Raw genomic sequence first — 19972 nt, 5'->3', positions numbered from 1 at the left:
GATGAGGTCTGTATTCTGAGGAGCGCCGGGTTGTCTTGAGCTTGGCTGATAACAATTCTCGAGGGGGTTTGGGGGTTTTTTTTGGAGGAGCACTTTTCTAAAACAACTCTCTTGCAGTTACAGGCCTCGTCATTTCCTGGCAATCGAGACCTTTAGTACATCAGGTATAAGGTAAGCCGGTGTTGAGCAGAATTGATACTGGCATTTTGGGGAGCTCGCAGAAGTCGGTCGTAGTACGGATGGAAGAGCTTGCTCCGTAGTAACGTCCGATAGGAGAGATATAAATCTCCACCTCCAGCTCAATTCGAGAACATAGCCGTGCTACGCGCGAACGCGGACCGACCACCCTCTGTAGGATCGGCCATGCCACTGCCAATGCGCCGAGTCTCTGATGCTCCACAGCAGCAATTCACATGAAAGTCCGACTACACCATGTTCACAATAATCACAGCACATGAATTCAAAAATACACACTGCATGAATCAGCTTGAGACATCATTTCATGATCCCTATCCTCACCTAATATCAACATCCTAACATCAAGACTCCCCTGCAACCAGTCTAGAAAAGAATGGAGTTCCCATTCTCCGCCTCGAAGCTGCCATTGCAGATGTTCGTGAACAACGAATACGTCGATGTTGAAAACCCGCGAAAACTCACACTGTACAATCCCAAAGATGGCAGCCTGGTCAGCGACAAAGTGCCCGTAGCCGGCACCGAAGACGTGGATCTCGCCGTCAAGTATGCACAAGCGGCCTTCCCCGCCTGGCGAAAGGTCGCACCAGCAGAACGGACGAAGACGTTGCTGAAATTCGCCGATCTCCTGGAGGAATACTACGAGAAATTGGGCGAGCTGACGCGTCTGACGCTGGGATCAACGCCTGCCTTCGCTCAGATGGAAGCGAGTGTGGCGGCGCAGGGCCTGCGGTACAACGCGGGCTGGATCGACAAGTTCGCTGGCCAGACGTATCCTGAAGCCGACGGCTTTCTCAAGATCATCCGCAATGAGCCCCTCGGTGTGACAGCGGGCATCGTCCCCTGGAACGGCCCTCTCGTCACCATCGGCCTCAAAGCCGCCCCGGCCCTGGCCACGGGAAACTGCTTCATCTTCAAACCTTCGGAGAAGACGCCATTTGCGGCTCTGGCTTTGGGCCCTCTGATCAAAGAGGCGGGTTTCCCACCGGGAGTCTTCCAGGTGCTGCCCGGTGACGGATCCACGGGTGCGCTGTTGTCTAGCCACATGGACATCCGCAAGATCAGCTTTACGGGCAGTTGCGCGACGGGGAAGAAGATCCTGGAGATGGCTGCCAAGTCGAATCTGAAACGGGTCACGCTGGAGCTGGGTGGGAAATCGCCCGCGGTCATCTTCGACGACTGCAACATTCCCAACGCGGTCAAATGGACTGTTGATGCCATCACGGCCGGATCGGGACAGACGTGTTTCGCGGCTAGCCGGGTCTATGTGCAAGAGGGAATCTACCAAGAGTTCATGACGGCATATGTACAAGCCATGAAGGACAAGGCGAAGGTCATGGGCGACCCTGAGGCGCCCGGGACGGAGTTGGGGCCCATGGTAGACAGGGCACAATACGAGCGTGTTAGTGGGTTCATTCAGCGTGGTCAGAGCCAGGGGAAATTATTGGTTGGAGGACCACGTGTTGGAGACAAGGTATGCTATATCACCCTTTCCATTTCCATTTCCATTTCCATTTCCAAACTCTTTCTTTCTCTCTCTCTCCTCCGAACACGGCCAGACAGACAGAAACTTACCATGAACGAATCAACAACAAACAGGGCCTCTTCATCGAACCCACCATCTTCGCCGAAACAGACCCCAAATCCGAGATCCACACGCAAGAGATCTTCGGCCCCGTCTCCGTCGTCCGGCGCTTCTCGACCGAAGAAGAGATCATGAAGCTCTCCAACGACACGAGTTTCGGCTTGATGGCCGGTGTGTTCACGCAGGACATCAATCGCGCCATGCGGATCGCGGCCGAGTTTGATTCGGGTATGGTTGGGGTTAACTGTATGAGCTTGTCTTTCTTGAACGCGCCGTTTGGTGGGACCAAGGAGAGTGGGATCGGGAGGGAGTGTGGGTTGAGTGCGCTTTTGGCATTTACTGAGACTAAAACTGTTATGGTTAACTTGACTTATTGATATTGTAAATAGGACGTGTATAGATTTATAGATATATACCATTCGTCTATATGGCTGGCCCATGATTTTCCTTTCGGACTCGTTGTGGGTTGCGTAACTTGACTTGACTTGCGAGCCCCAGTGCGTTCATTGTCGCTTCCCTCACCTGAAGTACTTTCTGATGCTAGGGCAAGGTACGTACGTGCACCTGTATTCCCACGCTCTAGTGAATTAATCCTGTATTCAAGGTAAGGTAGACTTCCTCTCGACACGGGTACTTAGGATTGCCCAATCTTCCTCCCCACGGGTAAACAGACAGACAGAAGTCAAGAGGATCAGTAATCTACCACTCCTCACTACCATACACCCACCACCAACCACCCTCTTGTTTGTTCGGAAAATACATAATCCCCCCTTCATGCTCGAAACAACATTTCATTCCAATCATGTCGACTCCGTCACAGCTCGGTTGATGATATCGACCACAGTTTCAGAGCGAGGGGTGATGATGGCATTGAAATCCATTGGGGGAGGCCTTATGAGGTTGAGTAGAGTCAGTCAGTCAATCGGTTGCGATTTTGGGGACCGGAGTGACCCGGCTGCCACCTCAGATCAGATGAAACTTACGATGCTAGGAACGCGCCCCAGTCTAAGGGATCTAGACTTGGCAGGATCTTTTGTCCGTTCTTATCAATGGGCGCTTTTATGTCGAAACCCCAGACGAAACTTGAGATGACTGGATCACAGACCACGTTAATGGCGGGCTGGCTGGACTGATAGAATATTGAATCTTACCCATGAACAATGTCTGCTCGGCAAAGTGTTGACCGAGGCATTTTCGACTTCCACTGTATCGTGTGTGTCAGTGGGTGATCATGCCGGCAGTCTTGTAGAAAGAAGTAAAGATCTGGCAGACTTACAAGCCGAATCCCGAATGGGGCAGGTTGTTCACCTGGCCACGCTCATCTAGGAATCTCTCTGGTCGGAATTCAGTGTGATTCGGGTAGAGTTCCTCATCCTCATGGATGTGTTGCGATAGTGCAAAGACGGTTGCACCTTTAGGAATGAAGTAGCCTTCGTAGAAGTCGTCCTCAACCACGGCGTGCGGAATGGCTACGGGTGCAACTGTTCGCCAACGGAATGCTTCCCGGATCATGGCGACAATGTAAGGCATTCGTCCGAGGTCGTCGAACGTGGGCAAGCGGTCTCTCCCTACCGCTTCGTCGACGACATCTTGAACCTTTTTCAAGATATGGGGGAAATACATGAAGATGATCATACTGGTCGTTGGTCAGTCAGAGAATTCCCAGAATTTTTGTTGGGACGTGACTCACAAGATGACGGTTGTGCCAGTCAGAGTATCCGTTCCAGCATCGACCATAGCTGCACCGAGTGTGGTGCCTTCACGTTCGGTGAGCTGATGCATTTGACTCTCGAGCAGATTTTCCACGAGACATGGATATCGGGATTTCCCCTCCGCAACCTTCTTCTTGGTAGCATCCCACAATTCTTGATACAGTGTGTCGACCTCGTCGCGCCATCGAAGTCCCAGTTTCTTCCAACCCATCCCTGGCAGCCATGCGGGAAGATACTGCAAGAACGGAACATAATCCACCCAGAACCGACCTTGTACCTGGGCCGTGAACTGGTTATCTGTGGCGTGATTGATGCGGGCGATCAAAGGGTTGTCAATGTTCTCTATCGATCCATGCGCAAATGTGGAATTCAACATCACATTGATGGTCAAACACTTGATGATTCCGACGAAACGCTCAGGATTCTGCGTGAGACGTTGGCAGAAAAGACGTAACTCTGGTAACAGGGCCGGGTGTGCCCAGTCTTTGAGAGCATTTGCACGAAGACGTTCGCCCAGTATCCTTCGCTGCTTCCTGTGGGTGTCGTGTATGGTTCTCGCGGTTCCCACGTACATTCCATCCCGAGTAACGATATCCTGTGCCATGACCAATTCTGGACGATCTCCATATTTGACCATTCGCTTTTGGAGCAGAGCCTCGGCATGTTTCATCTTCCCTAACAGCACCACAGGCGTCCCCAAGACCCAATACATGACAATGTCGCCTACAGGCAAGCCAGGTATCAGTTGCCGGTTCCTTCGTGGAATCTATTCGTTTTGAGGAGACAACTCACCATATTGATTGGCCCACTTTCCGTACGTTATCCACGGCCTCTCGTTGTCGATGTCGAGTAGACTTCCGATGATCGGTAAGCCTTTGGGTCCCGGAGGGTAGGGTGGCTTGGCCTTGAGATAATACTTATATAGCAGCCACGAGACGAGGATGGCAATGGAGACAGGTATAGCAAAGGAAGGGGTTAGAAGTAACATGATGGACACCTCAGTCTGCTACTGTTCTTGATCAATGGTTTCGAATCTTCGCTACTGCGCAGTCTTTCGCATCGTACTACATGTACAACCTTTATCAAACAACACCACTCTTCCCCTTGGCATGGGATCTCAAGATAAGCGTGTTTACCGTTCCTTGTTCCGATTTCCCATGCTCTTCTGCAGGATTCGTTTATCCGTGCCGACACTGCCAAAGGTACTTACTGTAATCCTGCTGACTGAATGAAAACTGGTATGGTACGGTATGGTACGGGATCCACCGTGCGGGACGGTAGGGGAAGGGCTAAACCGCTTTCGTGTCAGGACCTGCATCCCGGGGCGACTAAGTCAGGTACCCTACTGTTCCCTGCAGCGCCAGGACCCACTAGTCCCTGACCCCGTACGGTAAGTACTTACTATCACTTTACGGTCAGTATGACCACGGACCGAGCAGGCAAGGAGCATGACCGCGCGCTTCCTACCTTACACTAACTGTACCTTACCTTGCGTATAGATAACGGCAACAGGGTCAATTCGAGACATCTTTCGTGAGATCGGTCGCAGAGAACCACTTTCTAATACATACGGCACGAGCCTAAGCCAGGGATGCTGCGGATGTCAGTGACCTTGGACTAGGTATAAGAGTTGTAGACGGTGCCTGCGCATGACAGACAACATCTGATATCTTCCCAATTGCTTCTGTTCCCACGCTGTTCCATTGTCAAACATGTCCGGACCAAGATACCCAGCGATAGCCCCGCAGGACCTGAGCCCGCAACAGCGAGTCTTTTACGATGAGATGAAGGAGAAAATGCGCAATGGATTCGGCTCCAGGTAGGCCGCGCACTTGCCAATGATGGGCTGCTCCGTGCTAAGCAATTGAATTGTAGCTTCACCCTAGAAGGCAAAAATGGCGGTCTCTTGGGTCCTCTCTCAATCCTGATGTACACGCCTAAATACGCACCACACGTGATGCGCCTGAACAAGGAAGTCTTGAATCTTCCAGCGCTCGAGCCGGAAGTCACGGAGGTGGCCATCATGGCCACGATGGGTCACTATACGAGCTCATTCGGCGGCGGTTTCCTCACCTATTCGCATTCTCGAATCATCGCCAGCAAGAACCTGTTGACGGAAGAGCAGATGAAGAAGATCACGTTTGGAGAGAAACCGACCGATTTGACCGAAAAGGAGAGCGTGGCTTTTGACTTGGCCATGCGGTTGGTCAAGGGGGGCAAGCCATTAGAGCAGGATCTCTGGGAACGCGCAAATGCCATCCTGGGGAAAGAGCAGACGCTTCACGTGATTCAGCTTGTCGCTTACTACAGCCTGCACGGCGTCGCATTGAACGCGGGCATCATCGGTGCCCCGGAAGGAGAACAGATTTTTAAATCATAAGCAAGATTGAAAGAATAATGACTTGAATCTCTCTACACCACATGTCTGCAAATATCTGCACAGTATCCGGCATGAGCCACGTGAAACCTGTGCATGTAGCTGACTGGGATCGGCTAGTTGGACTTAGTTCCCTAGCCGTCGAAGGAGTCCAGGCCAGCTTTTGATCCTGCCTTATCTATGTTGGACACCCGAAGATCAGTCAATCGAGTGAAATCGAAACTCTAGATTGCACTATTGCATGCTTGCGATACTCGAACGATACACTGCTGAGGACCGTGAGATACCGTGCAGCTCTAGTGCGGGCCGAGGCCACGGCTTATCGATTATCTTTTGTGTGGAGATTCGGAAGTGGGACAACACGATAACAAAACAAAATGAGCGCGATAACGGCTCTAACAGGGAGCGACTCCTTTGGGTGCAGCTACGCTTGTCTATCAGGTATCTTAGCCCGCGATAGGCCGAATGAGGGATCTCTCTGAACAGGATATAATAGCAGACCATTTGTCCTCGAATGCTTCATCTCCACTGAACCACCAACCTCATCCATTTCCTAAAAGATACTTGTCAAGATGGCAGCGGAAGCACATATGTACGAGAAGGAGAGCAGCGGCATCGAAATCTACCCTCCGTCGGAGGCCAATGGCGACTTCTCCGACTATACCCTCAAGGACGAGAACCAGCATGAAGTCTTCAAGAAAGAAGAAGGCAAGGTGGATTTCCGCACAACGGGATGGTTGCGAGCTTCGGGTATCATGATCAAAGGTAAGAGCCCAGGCTTTTGTCGGATCCGGTTGATCTGACCAAGATGTCTAGTTCAATTTGCTCTCGGTGTGCTCAACATCCCGAGCAATCTCTATGTCCTGGGTGCATTGCCTGGCTCTCTCGTGATAGTTGGCTATGCCTTTCTCAACACGTACAACGGGGTGCTCTTCGGTGACTTCAAACTCCGCCATCCTGGCATCTACGATGTGAAGGACGTTGCCTACGTCGTTGGTGGGCCAGTCCTCCGAGAAATTATGGCCGCGCTGTACATGATCGGATGTGCCTTCTGCGTGGCGTCTTCATGCGTGGGATTGTCAGTGGCCTTCAACTCGCTCAGTCATCATGCTGCCTGCAGTGTGTGGTGGAGTTTCATGTCCATGATGGTTATCGCTGTGGGCGCCAGTTTCCGGAAATTCCACACCATCGGCTGGCTCACGTGGGCTGGGTTTCTCTCCATGTATGTATCGGTCTTCATCGTGGTGTAAGTACCCTCCTTTCCTTGACAACAAATTATTTTCAGTGACTAACGAGAATTTAGTGTCGCTGTCACCACACTCTCTCGTCCCGTGGCGGCTCCTCAGACAGGACCTTACGACCTGGGCTACCATGTGATTGGAAATCCCACGTTTGAAACCGGCATGACCGCCGTCACCGGTATCTTCGTTTCCGGTGCAGGAGCCCCGATGAACATTCAGGTCATCTCAGAGATGAGGAAGCCGGCTGATTACCGCAAGGCTCTTTATCTCTGCAACGTGATTGTAAACGCCTCCTACCTCACCTTCGGTTTGGTCATCTACCGCTGGTGCGGGAAATGGGTCGCCAGTCCCTCTCTAGGCTCAGCCGGCCAAACCATCAAGATGGTTTCATACGGAATTGCCCTGATCGGACTCTTTGTCGGCGCCATTGTCTACCTCCACCTGGCCGCGAAGATGCTTTTCGTGCGCATTCTGCGCGATTCGAAACATCTCCAGTCAAACTCAGTGATCCACTGGACCGTGTGGCTGTAAGTTAAACAAAACCCCTCCTGATGTATTTTTGAAGGATTCAAACTAATTCCATTTTATCTAGAGCAAGCACATTTGGCATCTGCGCCATCGGATTCATTCTGGGAGAAGCCATCCCTATCTTCAACTACCTCATCGCTCTGACCGGTTCCATCTGCTTTGCCCCTCTCAGTCTCTGCTTGCCTCCGGCCGCTTGGCTGTTGGACTACTGGGGCTATTGGAAAGGTACCTTCTGGCAGAAGATGTTCTGGGCCGCTCAGGTCATCAGCTTCTTGTGTGGTTGCCTGGTCATCGTTGGCGGCACCTATGGTACCGTCAAGCAGATCGTCCAAGCTTACGCAGACGGCACCATCGGGAAGGCCTTTGACTGTGCTGACAACTCCAACTCATCTTAGAGAGACTACACGATACTGTGCCATTTTTTATTTTTCTCATCACATAGATCAGAGATATTGGGATGGAGATGGTGAGAAAGAAAGCTCGAGTCCTTCTTTTATAGCCTTGAGCTTGAACTGAGGTGCCCTTTTCCCATGGAATAAGAAGACGTTACAGCACAGATAAAGGTTTCAAGAGATATAATTATATCCTTAAGCCGGTTGAAATTCCCAGCCTCTTTCCATGATTATCTCTAAGAAATTATTCCAAGGAACCAATTCTCTCCAGACATAACTTGAGTTATGACTTGAATGGTCAACATCAGGTCCATCCAAGCAAAGTCTCTCGTCGTCGCCGAGTTCCATCTCACCCGCCCAGGAATGGAAAATGAGTAAGTATTGGACCTGCCTTATCTTCGACTTGACGGTACTTTCCTCTATCTCAGGATTGTACCTTATCCACCTCCCTAAGGCAATAAAGGTAGGAAGGGTACGTTTTTCTTTTTTGCTTCTGGGTTGATATTTCTCAACTGGCATTGTCTTGCTGGACGAATGCCTTGAGTGGTAGAAGTAGAAGGAGAAGTAGAGTAGAGTATATTATTTCTATATTGAATGTCAGAACCGCTGCGGTGGCTGGGTTTCTCTCTCCTGATCTACAGTCACCTAACCTAAGGTCAGGTATAGTGAATGATACAAAAAGTGGGTGTTGACTCGGAAAAGGACACCCATTTCATTCCCACCCCCTCATACCCTCTCTCAACGATATTTACATCGCCTGCCTGCCCGCGACTTGACCATTCGTTCGTCCGTTCGTCTCATTTCTCATCCAAAGGTATTTTTGCATCTATCTATCTGTCAATCAATCAAACAAACTTCCCGCATGGCAAACTTGAACATCTCATTAGAAGTGACGGAGTCTTCATCGAGCAGCTTCGCGGCCGTCTCGTCTCCGGCTCCTGGGACGCGGTACTCTCGTTTCGGACCGTTCGGCAGAGCGGAAGGGAATGGAAGGTATTCAGGCATCAAGCCCATCTGAAAAAGGACTGTCAATTGGTCCCAACTGATATGCTCATGGTAAAGCCTATCGCCTCGGATGTTCACGACCGAATACATCGGGATCCGTAGCTTTTTGCCCGTTGGCGGGACACCGGGGGCGCTATAGGTCAGGAAGAAAGACGGGTCAGCTTATCACTTTTTCAATATTCTGGTGAACTTGGGTTTGCTGGTGGGAAGGGAGAGAAAGCACACTTACAGCCAATCTACCATCTTGTCATGGGTGAACTTCATGATGAATTCATCAACCACGCGGTCGATACCCGTCGTTCGGCTGATAAGAATCAACTCGGTGTCGTCGGGGTTGTTGAAAATAAAGTGATTTGCGTAGAAGTTGCTGAGATTCTTGCGGCCGATACCTCCCGTGATGGTAGGGACGTGGTTGACATACGGCTCCTGAACCATGGTGGCCATGGTCTCTGCGACGTCACGGGCCTCGAATTCGAAATATGTGTGCTCCTCCCATATAGCTTCTAGGTCAAACCAAGGTCCGTCGAGCTGTTTCTTCAAAAATTCCAGACATCTAGTGTGGGCCACAGCCGCAGACGCCGATAGGAAGTCTCTGTGTGAGGGAAGAATGAATGATGTAGATGGTACCTCGGGATACCGGTATACGACTTCCTTTTCAGCCGTGGACTTTGTGCCCTTCTCTGAAAGGTGGTAGAGATGCGGCTTTCTGCATAGCAGAGAGCCGTACGAGACGATAGCCTTGACCTCGTCAGTGTCATCGATGGCTTTGGACACCTCTTCCACTGTGAACGGCGAATACGAATAAACTGGTACAAGTCAGTAAACGGCATCCCCTTGCAAACAACCCTGTCAATGAAGTCCTCACCAATAATACCGTACTTAGATTTTTCGGTACACTTCTCATGACTACTCAATGCCTCAACAGCTTCTCGCAATTGGTCCTTGATCGTCGCCCGACTGTTCGACACCTGCAATTGCGCAACGGTATAACCCTCCTCAGCCCATTTCTGAAGCGGAGATGGATCCAAAGTGCTGGTGGTATTATTGTGAGGGGGGCTGAACTCGAACGCTGACCCTACGAGCAACAGGCCTGGTCCATCGCCGCGGCGGGACAGTGGCGCAGTGGTCGTCAAGCTTGCCGTGAGCTTGACGGGTTTAGCTGAGGGGAGAGGAGGAGCCATAATGATATGATATGAAGAGTCCTTGTAGGTTTCAATTGGATTATTGTGTTGAGTGCTTCATGAACAGATGCGCCGGACAATATGATTCCTTAAGGGACTACCAGACGATGAAACACCGCCGTAATGACGGTCAGAAGATCGATTTGGCGTATCGACGGAATGAGTGCGAGCTGCAAACGGTGGTCCGTGAGCATGGCATTTCCGAATGGATAATTCCTTATCGTCTTGCAGAGGCGCTCTATTACATTTGGGGCTGCCGTAAGCCAGGTTTGAGATAAGCGCCCGAGGTGCGCGGGCCGATGATGATCTTGGGGGTTATGAATGAGAACAGGAAGAGGATCTCCGAGCCGATCTCTAACGTATCTGAGGTATCTACGTGTAAGGCACTAAGGTCAGGTACATTAGTTGGGACGACACGTGGAGAATAATATTGCGTATCCAATGATGGAAAGAGTGGAAAAGCTTACCATGACCGACTAAGGTACACTGGCAGAAGTCTCCAATCGAAAAGCTTGCTTCAAAAGATAACGCAAGTTTCCATCATAATGAAGTTGGTGATTCTTATCTCTTGTCACGAATTGTGTTGGGCACTAGCATTACACACTCCGAATCGAGCTTTTAGTCAGGGCTTAGGACTATTGTGAAATGTTACTAATCAGTCCAACTCCCTTGATGAATCAATACTATAACCAGTCCCTCTGCATGGATATCGACTAACGGCAGTGGTTCCCGTACACTAGAGATGTGAGCGAGCAGAGGCATAGGCTAGAGGGGATATGTCGACCTGGTCTTCACATTAGTGCGAGTCCCTCTTCGGAAGGGCATGGAGGACACTTACATAGGAAGGATTGAGCTGATCGAGTGAAGTGACGCCCATCAACGCCATGGTAGTCTCAAGCTCGTGGTTGAGGATTCGAATGGCCTTGTTGACCCCTGCTTCACCAAAGACCAGGGAGAACAAAAACGATCTGCCCAATCCAACCCCTTTTGCCCCCAGCGCAAGTGCCTTGACAATATCGGAGCCTCTGCGGATACCGCCATCCACAAAGACTTCACACTTGTCGAAGACTTCGGGGCAGTGCTTGCGGATATCGACAAGTGTCTCTAGCGAAGAGGGCGCGCCGTCTAACTGTCGACCTCCATGGTTGGAGAGCCAAGGGTGAACTTTGTAATGCATACACAGTGCTGCATCCTCCCAGCGTTGGATGCCTTTGATGGCAATTGGTAGGTCTGTCAGACCTCGAAGCCACTTGACCGCGGAGATCCAGTCAAAACTGGACCAGACCGGTCTACAGACTGGTCAGTATGTTTCAGAAGCCAGGATATACGTCACTCACGGGCGTTTGACTGCTGGCCCCTTGGTGAAGCCGTCCTCATCTTCGTCCTCTTCCTCTTCATCCTCCTCGGCGTCCTCGGTTTCGGAGATACTCGCTCGCACATCACGCTCTCGTTTCCCAGCCCTGACCGCATCAACAGTCAAAGCAAAAGCTTTGTATCCCAGCTCAACAGCCTGCTTGATCTCACGCTCAGTGATAGTCAAGTCGGCCATGGCATAAATCTGCCAGTATAACGTCTGATTTGGTATACGTGCATCGGCTATGGCTTGTTGAGTACTGCCGGCATTGTTGCACACCCATTGCAGGATGCCATGCCTAGCAGCGGCCTTGGTCAAGAGCACATCTCCTTGAGGGATGGCCAGATTTGCACCGCCAGCAGGGCAAATGAAGAAGGGTGAAGAGAATTTGGTTCCCAAGATCGAGCACGATGTATTAATGCTTTCAACTGGTCGCAGTATACGGGGTCGGAGGCGTATTGCTTTCCAACTTTCCTGATTCCAGTTGACAGCATATTCGTCCTCAGCGCCGCTCTTGAAAACTGTCCAAAGTCATTAAGATGCCTTGACTTCTTATGCGGTGGGCCGGACTCACATGCAAAAGATCCTGGAGGAAGGTTACGGGACGCGGCTAATTCGAAGTCTGCCACGCTGATGATTGAGGATAACTTGGCTTTTCTCTGGGTGGAAGCCTTTGGTTTCTGTTTTGGGTTGCGTGACTCGGGCCGTTCTTGTGATGAGGAAGCTTCTGAAGCAATGGGCCCCAGACTCTGTCTACTACCTGTGAGATTTCAATCCCTGTCAATATGAGTGGTTCACACATACTGCGGAGTGAGATGCTTTTCCAGGGTATCTGCGGGGTGAATGGGTTGGAAGGCCTCAGTGGCGTCGCGCCCAGCATATTTCATTATAATCCTGGATCCGCCTGGGTGTGAGTCCACAAACTCGGTGACATCGTATACAGCGTTGTTGATGATCACCCAGCAGCTTTTCTTGGTTGAATGTTTTCGAACCTCCGATCTGTTAACAGTCAACGTGTGAGCGTAAAATAACCCCTCAAGGTCGTGAGCGCAAGGATTAATTTACCTGGTCAATGTCATGGTCAAAGGCCGTATCTGTAAGGACTGGAAAGCGCCAAAAGGGCTCTGAAATCGTGTTCACCAGCAAATGTAAATACCTAGGAACACCTGAACTCTTCTCCCCACACTCTCATCTGCGAGAACCAAGTCACGAAATAACGCAGTTTCCATATTTGTGACATTACATAGTAGGAGATGCTCCTTGATGCCGAGTCGGGGTACTGAGCCGAACCTCTCCCCGAATCGGCAATAGGCACAGCGGGTAGAGAACGGACTTCGGGTACTGGCCTGGTAGCCTTCTCGTCGTCCAATCATAGTAGCTCACATCATTTCACTCATCAATCACGTTGGAATCACTTTTTATATCTTTGGGAACGCGACGCGAGAGGCTTGTTGTAGATTCAACAAGCCAAGATCATGGACGCCGTTTTTGCCAAGATCGCAAAGGACACTACGAAATTCGCTCTCGGCGATGAAGAGGTGCGTGAGGTGTACCTTGACACTGCTCACCGTGACTATTTCAGAATATGCTGATATACTAATTGGCTTGAGTAGATATGGCGGGAACTATACGAGCCCTTCCTTCCAGATCCACCCTCAAACGTCAGCGTCATTAGAGATGAGCGGTACGGCCCAGCTGAGAGGAATCGCTTAGACATATTCGTCCCGCATGGTGATGAGGCCAATAGACCCGTCATGTTGTATGTCCATGGGGGCGGTTTCTTCTCTGGTGATAAACTTTGGACGGAAAAGGTGTACTCCAATATTGGCTGGTTCTTTGCTCAACATGGCATTATCACGGCTGTGACGAACCACCAACTGGTCCCTCATGTACAGTACCCTGGAGGTGCAGACGATATGCAATTGGTTCGTGAATGGATCTTCAACAACGTCTCATCCGAAAAGTACGGCCGAGGATCTGTTGACAAGGTGATTCTGTTCGGCCACTCCTCCGGTGGTGCACATGTTGCCATGAACCTGTACGCAGCCGGTAAGAGGTCCGTGTCCTAAGATTCAACGATTTTGACCCTAAGAGGCCTGTGTCAGGCGATCCCGAACGAGTTCCAAAAGATGCTCTCTTTCCTCCTGTAGCAGGCCTTATTCTCCTCGATGTGCCCTTCTGGTTCGACAGGAATAAGCCAGTCCGTCAGAAAACCCTTCGATCTTACTATGGTTCCGATGCTGAGGAGGTCTGGGGCGTGAGTGTCTGATGTCGTGTTGATGGAGGCTTTGCTGACTATCTGTCCAGCCGAAATCCGCGCTCGGACTTTTTCAACGTCTTTCTGAAGATTCGGTAGTGTTGTAAGTCCTCTCCTGTTGGGGCTTGTGAACCGATCTTGGCTGACTGTCACCTCTAGAGACTCACAAAAGTTGCCCATATACCTGGGCACGGTGGAGTGGGAAGTGTAGGTGTCAAGCTCTTCGCGATCGATAGAACAGCTCACTTACCACCGGGACAGACCCGAGACTGCCGACGCGACCGTTATGTTCTTCAATGCGTACCGAGCGCGAAGCAAGCCAGCTGGAACACTGCCCTTGTTTCATGTGGCTCAGAAGCACAACCATATGAGGTGGGTTCCAAGTCGTTATCTCAAGATGCTCAAAGATATACAATTAACATAGGGAATCTACAGCAACATCTTGTCAATCGGAACTGAGGATACCTCGCAAGCCAAGCCATTGCTTGAGTTTATTGGGTCTTGCGTGGGCCAAGACTTGTCTCAGAAGCAGTCAGTCTAGACTTTCTTTGTAGTCCCTGAGAACGCTGACTCAACTGCATGTGCAGAGATCATAAAGTGGTGCTCGGGATGACTGGGACCAGTGGCAAATGGGAATCCCGATTATAGTATCGCTTTATTGAATGGTGGCATTGAGCCATTCTGAAAAGGGATTGACTCTGGTTAGGATTATGTCTCTGTCGGTACTGCTCTTGTAGTAGTTTCGATTGCTTGCGTTGAGAACTTCAAGATTCGATATTGCTGATTTCGGTTTCTTGGATTGGCTTGGTGAACAGCACAAAGTAATATGCTCGTACCAGACGAGATATATCCGGTTTGTGAACTGGGAAAGACTTGACGTTTCAACCAGGAAATAAGATATGGATTGATCTGCGCCGGTATGGTTGCGGATTTTGATCGCCATGATTCGCTGGATTTCTTGGGACTTCAGGGTCTTATCTGCTGCGAGATTACCAGGATGGCGGAGTTTGTTTGGTATCTGAATTTGTTTGGTATCTTGACTGGTTTGATTTCTGGGTTTATTTGGTCTCTGGATCGGTTTGGTCTCTAGACTAGTTTGGTCTCTGGGGTTTGTTTGGCCTCTGCCGTTGACAACACACACAGTTGACTTGGCACACTTGTCGTCGATAACACACGTGATGATCTTGCCTTGTAGGGTTGTATACTCCTGTCGGGCTCGTCATATTCACACAATTGCTCTATGCTATAAGCGGATCGTCGTCTCACCGCAGCCAAATCAATCATTTGGCGGGTGTTCTTCTCATCCAGCCCAGAGGGCGGACGTGGTTCCCATCCTTTGTAGCAAGATAGCTTTCTCAAGGAGCGTCGTTGGACGTATCCTCACTGTTTTCGTACTCTCCAATGGCGTCCTCGATATCTCGAAGAAGCCAAGTAAGCTGGGTTTCCTTGACTGTCTTCGTGACTTGTTGGACGCGATCAGCGCACGTTCTCGTCGCCTCAGCCGTGTCTCTCTCCATATCCTTGATGGCTCTCTCGTCAAGAGTCAGTCTCAAGTTCTCGAGCTTTTCAACGCTCTGCCTCAAGTTCTCGTCGACGTTGCCACTTTGGAGTGTCAGGGTCTCATGAAGTGCAAATTGAGCAGTCAGTTCTTCACTGTCAAGACCAGCACAACCAGAGCCTCGGCCTCCCGTCCACCAGTGGTTGAAGCCACCGAGGTCCAGGTACCCGGAGGCCGAGGCGTGACCGAAGATCTCCAAGATGCCGGCATGACTGGCTTGCAAGGGGTGGAAGAGGACATGTCGTTGGATACGATATTCGTCCCCAAATAGGTATTTGACAACTGCTGAATACAAGCCAAAGATGATGCTCTCACTACCGGCGTGCGTCGTATGCTGATGTGATCTTTCGTCGAGGCTTTTCGCCCACCCAATATAGGTGAAGCACCTCCCGAGGTGTAAATTGAAATCAGCAATGTCCTAAGCTTGCCTTTTAGGTTGGAGGTGTACTCCCTCTCCAGAATCCTCAGCCATTCTCTGATCGCTGTGAAGTCGTGGGTGCCGTTCCTCAAGACACGGGAATACCGCCGTTGAATGTCGTAATCACTCTTGATACAATACTTCTGCGGATACTGGTTGTCAATGGTTCGAGCAGTGCTGGCGAAGGCAGTATCCTGCAGATCAATGTACCGCTTCATGGTGTCTGAAATTTTGAGCAGTTGTCTCAAGGTCGGTGCCTTTCCAGTGTCCTTATGGGCTACCATGATTTGGTATACCCCCGGGCCGAGTTTGTGCTCACAACGTACCCAGTCCTCAACTTGTCTCTTGAATTCAGGGTCCTTCATACGAGAAGGGATATTGTTGCAAAATTACAGCCTGAATCAGACATGGTGGCAGTGAGGCGAGGTAAAGAGGCAGCAGGGAGTCAACTTCTTCCTTCAACTGCTCAAATCGCTTCTGCTTGATCTCCCGGTGCCGAGACTTCGCCCAACTGTTGATGTAGGTCTGGATACCTCTGACGCCATAATGCTCAAAGTGCCAGAGCAAAGTGGCCTGGTACTCAGTGTCAGGACCAGTCTCCATGTCCAACGGAACGGGGGGCCCTTCATGTTCTTGGGTAGGCGTTCATGAAGTTTGCGGTCAGCCAGTTCCCGAGCGTCTTGGTTGATCTTTTCGACCCGCTTAAGGAGGTCTTCAAACTCATCTCGTGTTGTTTTAGCAGACATATTGTAGTATGCAACCGTACCAACGATGACTTGTTACGCACACAGTTCGTTCAAGTCGCCGGGTGAGAGAAAAAGAGCCTGGGCCTTTACAGTGTCTCATATCGGCTTGGGGTCAGGGCACTTCGTTCCCTATCGGCAACAATTCGGTACAGCTAACTTGATTTCTTGCTCAGAAGCCTGTAACAGACGACAGTACAGCACGTCCTCGAACTTGCTGCGGCATCAGAGTGGAAACATGCAACTAATCCATGCTTCGTGAGCGTGGTACATCGAAAACAGCAGCATTGTGCCATTTTCAGGACTCCAATAGCAACGTTACAAGCTTGTATAAGCTTCCAGACCTCGTGTCCATCGCTCACCGGTGCTGAACTTCGGCGTTGATACTGGCGCTGGCAGTGTCATCCAGGATCTATGCCAGGGCTGTTGTTGTACACGAGTCTGTTCAAACTCTCCTTTCTGGTTGATCATCTTTGATAGCCTCGCTCTTCGTCGATTCACATTGGAGAGACATCTAGCTCAGGAGCTACTGTCTTCAGTTTGCATGGTTGGTCATGCTCGGCAGTGGGAAACCCTGTCCCAAGATCAGATTATGGATGCTCAAAGCATTGTATTCAGTGCGCTTTTGGTTGGGGCCTGATTCTATCAGCAATATTCTCTGTCGGCAGTGTACTTGTTGTGTAAGATTTGGAGCTTAGGAATTGTCCTGCAACAGGACCGGTAGCAGCAACCCTTCAAACCGTGACATGCCAAGGTCTGGCTATCTTACCTGCTATCCCCTTGACCGGTGAGCACGCACAGCTAAGCGCACAACGGCTCTCAGATGGTCACCAACGGATACCACATGATTGCGTCGGTCAAGCCTCGGTCAAGGTAGGACAGAAGAATGAATCTGGTTCGTAAATTTTGGAATTCCTCGGCCTATGCCTCGGGCTACCTGGGGTGCGGGCCACGACGGAGAGTTCCAAGCAAGGTTTTGCAGCTATGTCTCTCGAGCTTGGTATTGGAGCACTTCTACGCAATGTCTGCCGATACTTCAGAGTCACTGTACAGCCCCGGTTATGGCCACACTGAACGACCTTTGTGGCGCAAATGCTTCTGGAGTGGTGGCTAATATCTGTGCCTGGGCAAATTTTATTCACGATTCTCGGCGCTGATATGTGATGCCCCTCAGTGGTCGATATAAGGGACGCGAGAATGAATCATGACAGGTCTTCCACGAGGTACAAAGTGTTCGATCGAAGCTGATTCTGCTATGCCTCTGAACTGTTCCGCAAACACAGGGTATCGCGGGATGAGCGATTCTGGTTGCCCATGTAATGATCTCATTAAGTGGTCTGGAACCCAGTCATGTTTCAACCTCGGGAAAAGGGAAGGTTCCATATCGCACGTTCTCCGTCTCTTTACTGCTGACTGCTAGCTGGCCATGGGGAGTAAGGACCACTTGCATGAGACTGAGAGTAGTGGGTTCAAGGACGTCTCCTACAGCTTGCTCATGATGTTCGATATTGCCAAAGTTCTTGGAATCCTCACAAATGTGATCAGGACCCAAGTGGTGTTGCATCTTCGAATATAATGACTCATGTTGCGAGATTGTCAAACACTGTCACGTACGCTCGATGACCGAAGCAAGATTTGTGTTGTCAAGGTGCAAATATATCTTCTCACGACGATTGGGACGTTTCGCTTATGCCGATCACGGCAATTGCAATTTCAGAGCACTCATCCTACTTACAGAAGCGCCTATTTCTGGGTAAGTTGAAGAGAATGGAGTTTTGTACCACGAGAAGATGGGAGGGAGCTCACCGAGAGCCCATATCGTTGTCAAATGAAGACACCGTGGTTCCTTCAATAAATTGTCAGCCCAGCATACACATTCCGCCGATGCTACCGCACCAACAACTCATACAATATCTTCTTTGACAGTACCACATCTGATGTCTACAGGTTTGCCTGAATATCAAAGACTACACAGTATGCCAGAAAACGCCCGGGTTGAATCTGTCCGAGCGCGCCCTGTCCATACATAATGCTTCTTGCACTTCGGAGTCAGTCACTGGGCTCGAATGAACCATATCCGACCTCAATCTATGTTCTGAGTGTGCACGATGCAAGCATGACCACGGTGGAGAAGCTACGCTCAGCTTCATCTTCATGTCACTTACACGCTTGCATAAACGTCCACAGCTCTTGTGTCAAGGACGGAAACAGAGTCGAGCTCTACGAAATCCCTGTTCTGTGACGAATCATTACCATGATGGCCACCTTTGAACCCTGTGCAGCCTTCCGGTCCCGGGAAGGGCTATGTTGTTTCCAGCTCTCACACTTCTGGGGTGGAAATCCTCTTCCCAAAGACAATCGATAATTGGCGGGGGGACGTCGCATTACTGTGCACTATCTGAATTTTTAGGTCGAGAAAGAGTCTCCCTGGGCTTAGATTTCGGATCCAAAGAGAGAGGTCTAAGACAGTACGCCTCGATATGTCCATTCTCCAATGGTCCGTAGTAGCTGAAAAAGGTGCGTCGGCTCGTTGGCCTCACAGGATCGCATTGACTATATGCTCAATGAGACTGCTTTCAGTGACCTGCTCACGCGTCAGATAGTGTTGCTTATGGCTAATATGCACAAGTCTGGCAACCAGTGACATGAACTTTTCATAAGCCTAAATTGATACCCTGGGTGCTCATGTTTCAATGGCTGCATCCCGACGTTAGTACGTTCAAACCTGACGCTCTATGCAGGCTATCCATCTTTTGTTGAGCAATGCATGAGTGCATATCTTCAAGCGCGGTACCTGCCGCACGAAGGTGTTCTGAAACGTTGATCAGTTTTGTGCTCGACCGCCAAAGCGTGGCTAGAGTAGGTCTCAGAGAGCTGAAATGTCGCATTATGAAGCCCAACCCGTATCACAAGAGGCTTATCTGCGTTCAACGGACTGGAAATTCCATGAAACTTGCCCCCAGCACAGTTGACGATACACGTTTACCCGCTTATTGCCAGGGAAGACTATTGATTATGTGTCGTCTGCTGATTTCAACACGTCGCCAACAATACCAGACATGGCTCACAGCGCGGTGTCAGAGCACCCCACATTGCGATCTGTCTATTATCACGCGTCCAGCTTATAACTCTGAATCAAGTTGTTTATGCGGTTTGCCTTTCACATTCCTCGCGACGCCAAACATGGGAGGCGCTTGATTCAATGGGATGTCCCTGTTGCCTGCCATGGGAGCGACCTCTGATGATACATTCACGCTTGAACACGATTGCCCGTTCACGTCTCCAGTGCTGAGGCAGCACATTACGATATAGTTGTCGATGCTGCGAATCCAAACTCACGCACGCTAATGGGACTTCCACTCTGCCGTGAAGACTGCCAAATGCTATTGCATGGCGAAGCTCTGATCCCCTGATAGCCGTACATTC

The 19972-nt window shown here is 50.3% G+C and overlaps 8 protein-coding genes across 8 annotated transcripts; 4 read left to right on the top strand and 4 right to left on the bottom strand.

Annotated features, from left to right (window-relative positions):
* Positions 1-571: 571 nt before the first annotated feature.
* A1O1_04586 (uncharacterized protein) lies at positions 572-2157 on the top strand (the record flags this gene model as incomplete). The annotated part of the gene is made up of 2 exons (XM_007725478.1): positions 572-1669; positions 1795-2157. The coding sequence occupies 2 exons, from the start codon at positions 572-574 to the stop codon at positions 2155-2157; spliced, it is 1461 nt and encodes a 486-aa protein (XP_007723668.1).
* Positions 2158-3052: 895 nt separating this feature from the next.
* Positions 3053-4480, bottom strand: A1O1_04585 (uncharacterized protein; the record flags this gene model as incomplete). Its single annotated transcript, XM_007725477.1, has 3 exons — positions 3053-3416; positions 3471-4215; positions 4285-4480. 3 exons carry the CDS (start codon positions 4478-4480, stop codon positions 3053-3055), a joined length of 1305 nt encoding a protein of 434 aa, XP_007723667.1.
* A 724-nt stretch (positions 4481-5204) lies between these two features.
* On the top strand, positions 5205-5872 carry A1O1_04584 (uncharacterized protein; the record flags this gene model as incomplete). Its single annotated transcript, XM_007725476.1, has 2 exons — positions 5205-5311; positions 5368-5872. 2 exons carry the CDS (start codon positions 5205-5207, stop codon positions 5870-5872), a joined length of 612 nt encoding a protein of 203 aa, XP_007723666.1.
* A 569-nt stretch (positions 5873-6441) lies between these two features.
* Positions 6442-8033, top strand: A1O1_04583 (uncharacterized protein; the record flags this gene model as incomplete). Its single annotated transcript, XM_007725475.1, has 4 exons — positions 6442-6634; positions 6686-7115; positions 7173-7637; positions 7703-8033. The coding sequence occupies 4 exons, from the start codon at positions 6442-6444 to the stop codon at positions 8031-8033; spliced, it is 1419 nt and encodes a 472-aa protein (XP_007723665.1).
* Positions 8034-8867: 834 nt separating this feature from the next.
* A1O1_04582 (carboxymethylenebutenolidase) lies at positions 8868-10216 on the bottom strand (the record flags this gene model as incomplete). Its single annotated transcript, XM_007725474.1, has 3 exons — positions 8868-9168; positions 9265-9841; positions 9901-10216. The coding sequence occupies 3 exons, from the start codon at positions 10214-10216 to the stop codon at positions 8868-8870; spliced, it is 1194 nt and encodes a 397-aa protein (XP_007723664.1).
* A 796-nt stretch (positions 10217-11012) lies between these two features.
* A1O1_04581 (uncharacterized protein) lies at positions 11013-12649 on the bottom strand (the record flags this gene model as incomplete). Its single annotated transcript, XM_007725473.1, has 5 exons — positions 11013-11505; positions 11554-12091; positions 12145-12323; positions 12375-12569; positions 12636-12649. 5 exons carry the CDS (start codon positions 12647-12649, stop codon positions 11013-11015), a joined length of 1419 nt encoding a protein of 472 aa, XP_007723663.1.
* Positions 12650-13045: 396 nt separating this feature from the next.
* A1O1_04580 (uncharacterized protein) lies at positions 13046-13639 on the top strand (the record flags this gene model as incomplete). The annotated part of the gene is made up of 2 exons (XM_007725472.1): positions 13046-13108; positions 13184-13639. 2 exons carry the CDS (start codon positions 13046-13048, stop codon positions 13637-13639), a joined length of 519 nt encoding a protein of 172 aa, XP_007723662.1.
* A 1543-nt stretch (positions 13640-15182) lies between these two features.
* A1O1_04579 (uncharacterized protein) lies at positions 15183-16021 on the bottom strand (the record flags this gene model as incomplete). The annotated part of the gene is made up of 2 exons (XM_007725471.1): positions 15183-15667; positions 15754-16021. 2 exons carry the CDS (start codon positions 16019-16021, stop codon positions 15183-15185), a joined length of 753 nt encoding a protein of 250 aa, XP_007723661.1.
* Positions 16022-19972: the final 3951 nt, after the last annotated feature.

Source organism: Capronia coronata (genome assembly GCF_000585585.1).
Source record: "Capronia coronata CBS 617.96 chromosome Unknown acBCG-supercont1.4, whole genome shotgun sequence".
In the NCBI taxonomy this organism is placed as follows: Eukaryota; Fungi; Ascomycota; class Eurotiomycetes; order Chaetothyriales; family Herpotrichiellaceae; genus Capronia; species Capronia coronata.
Note: the sequence above shows the minus strand (reverse complement) of the source record. Positions and strands in the feature narration are given on the sequence as shown.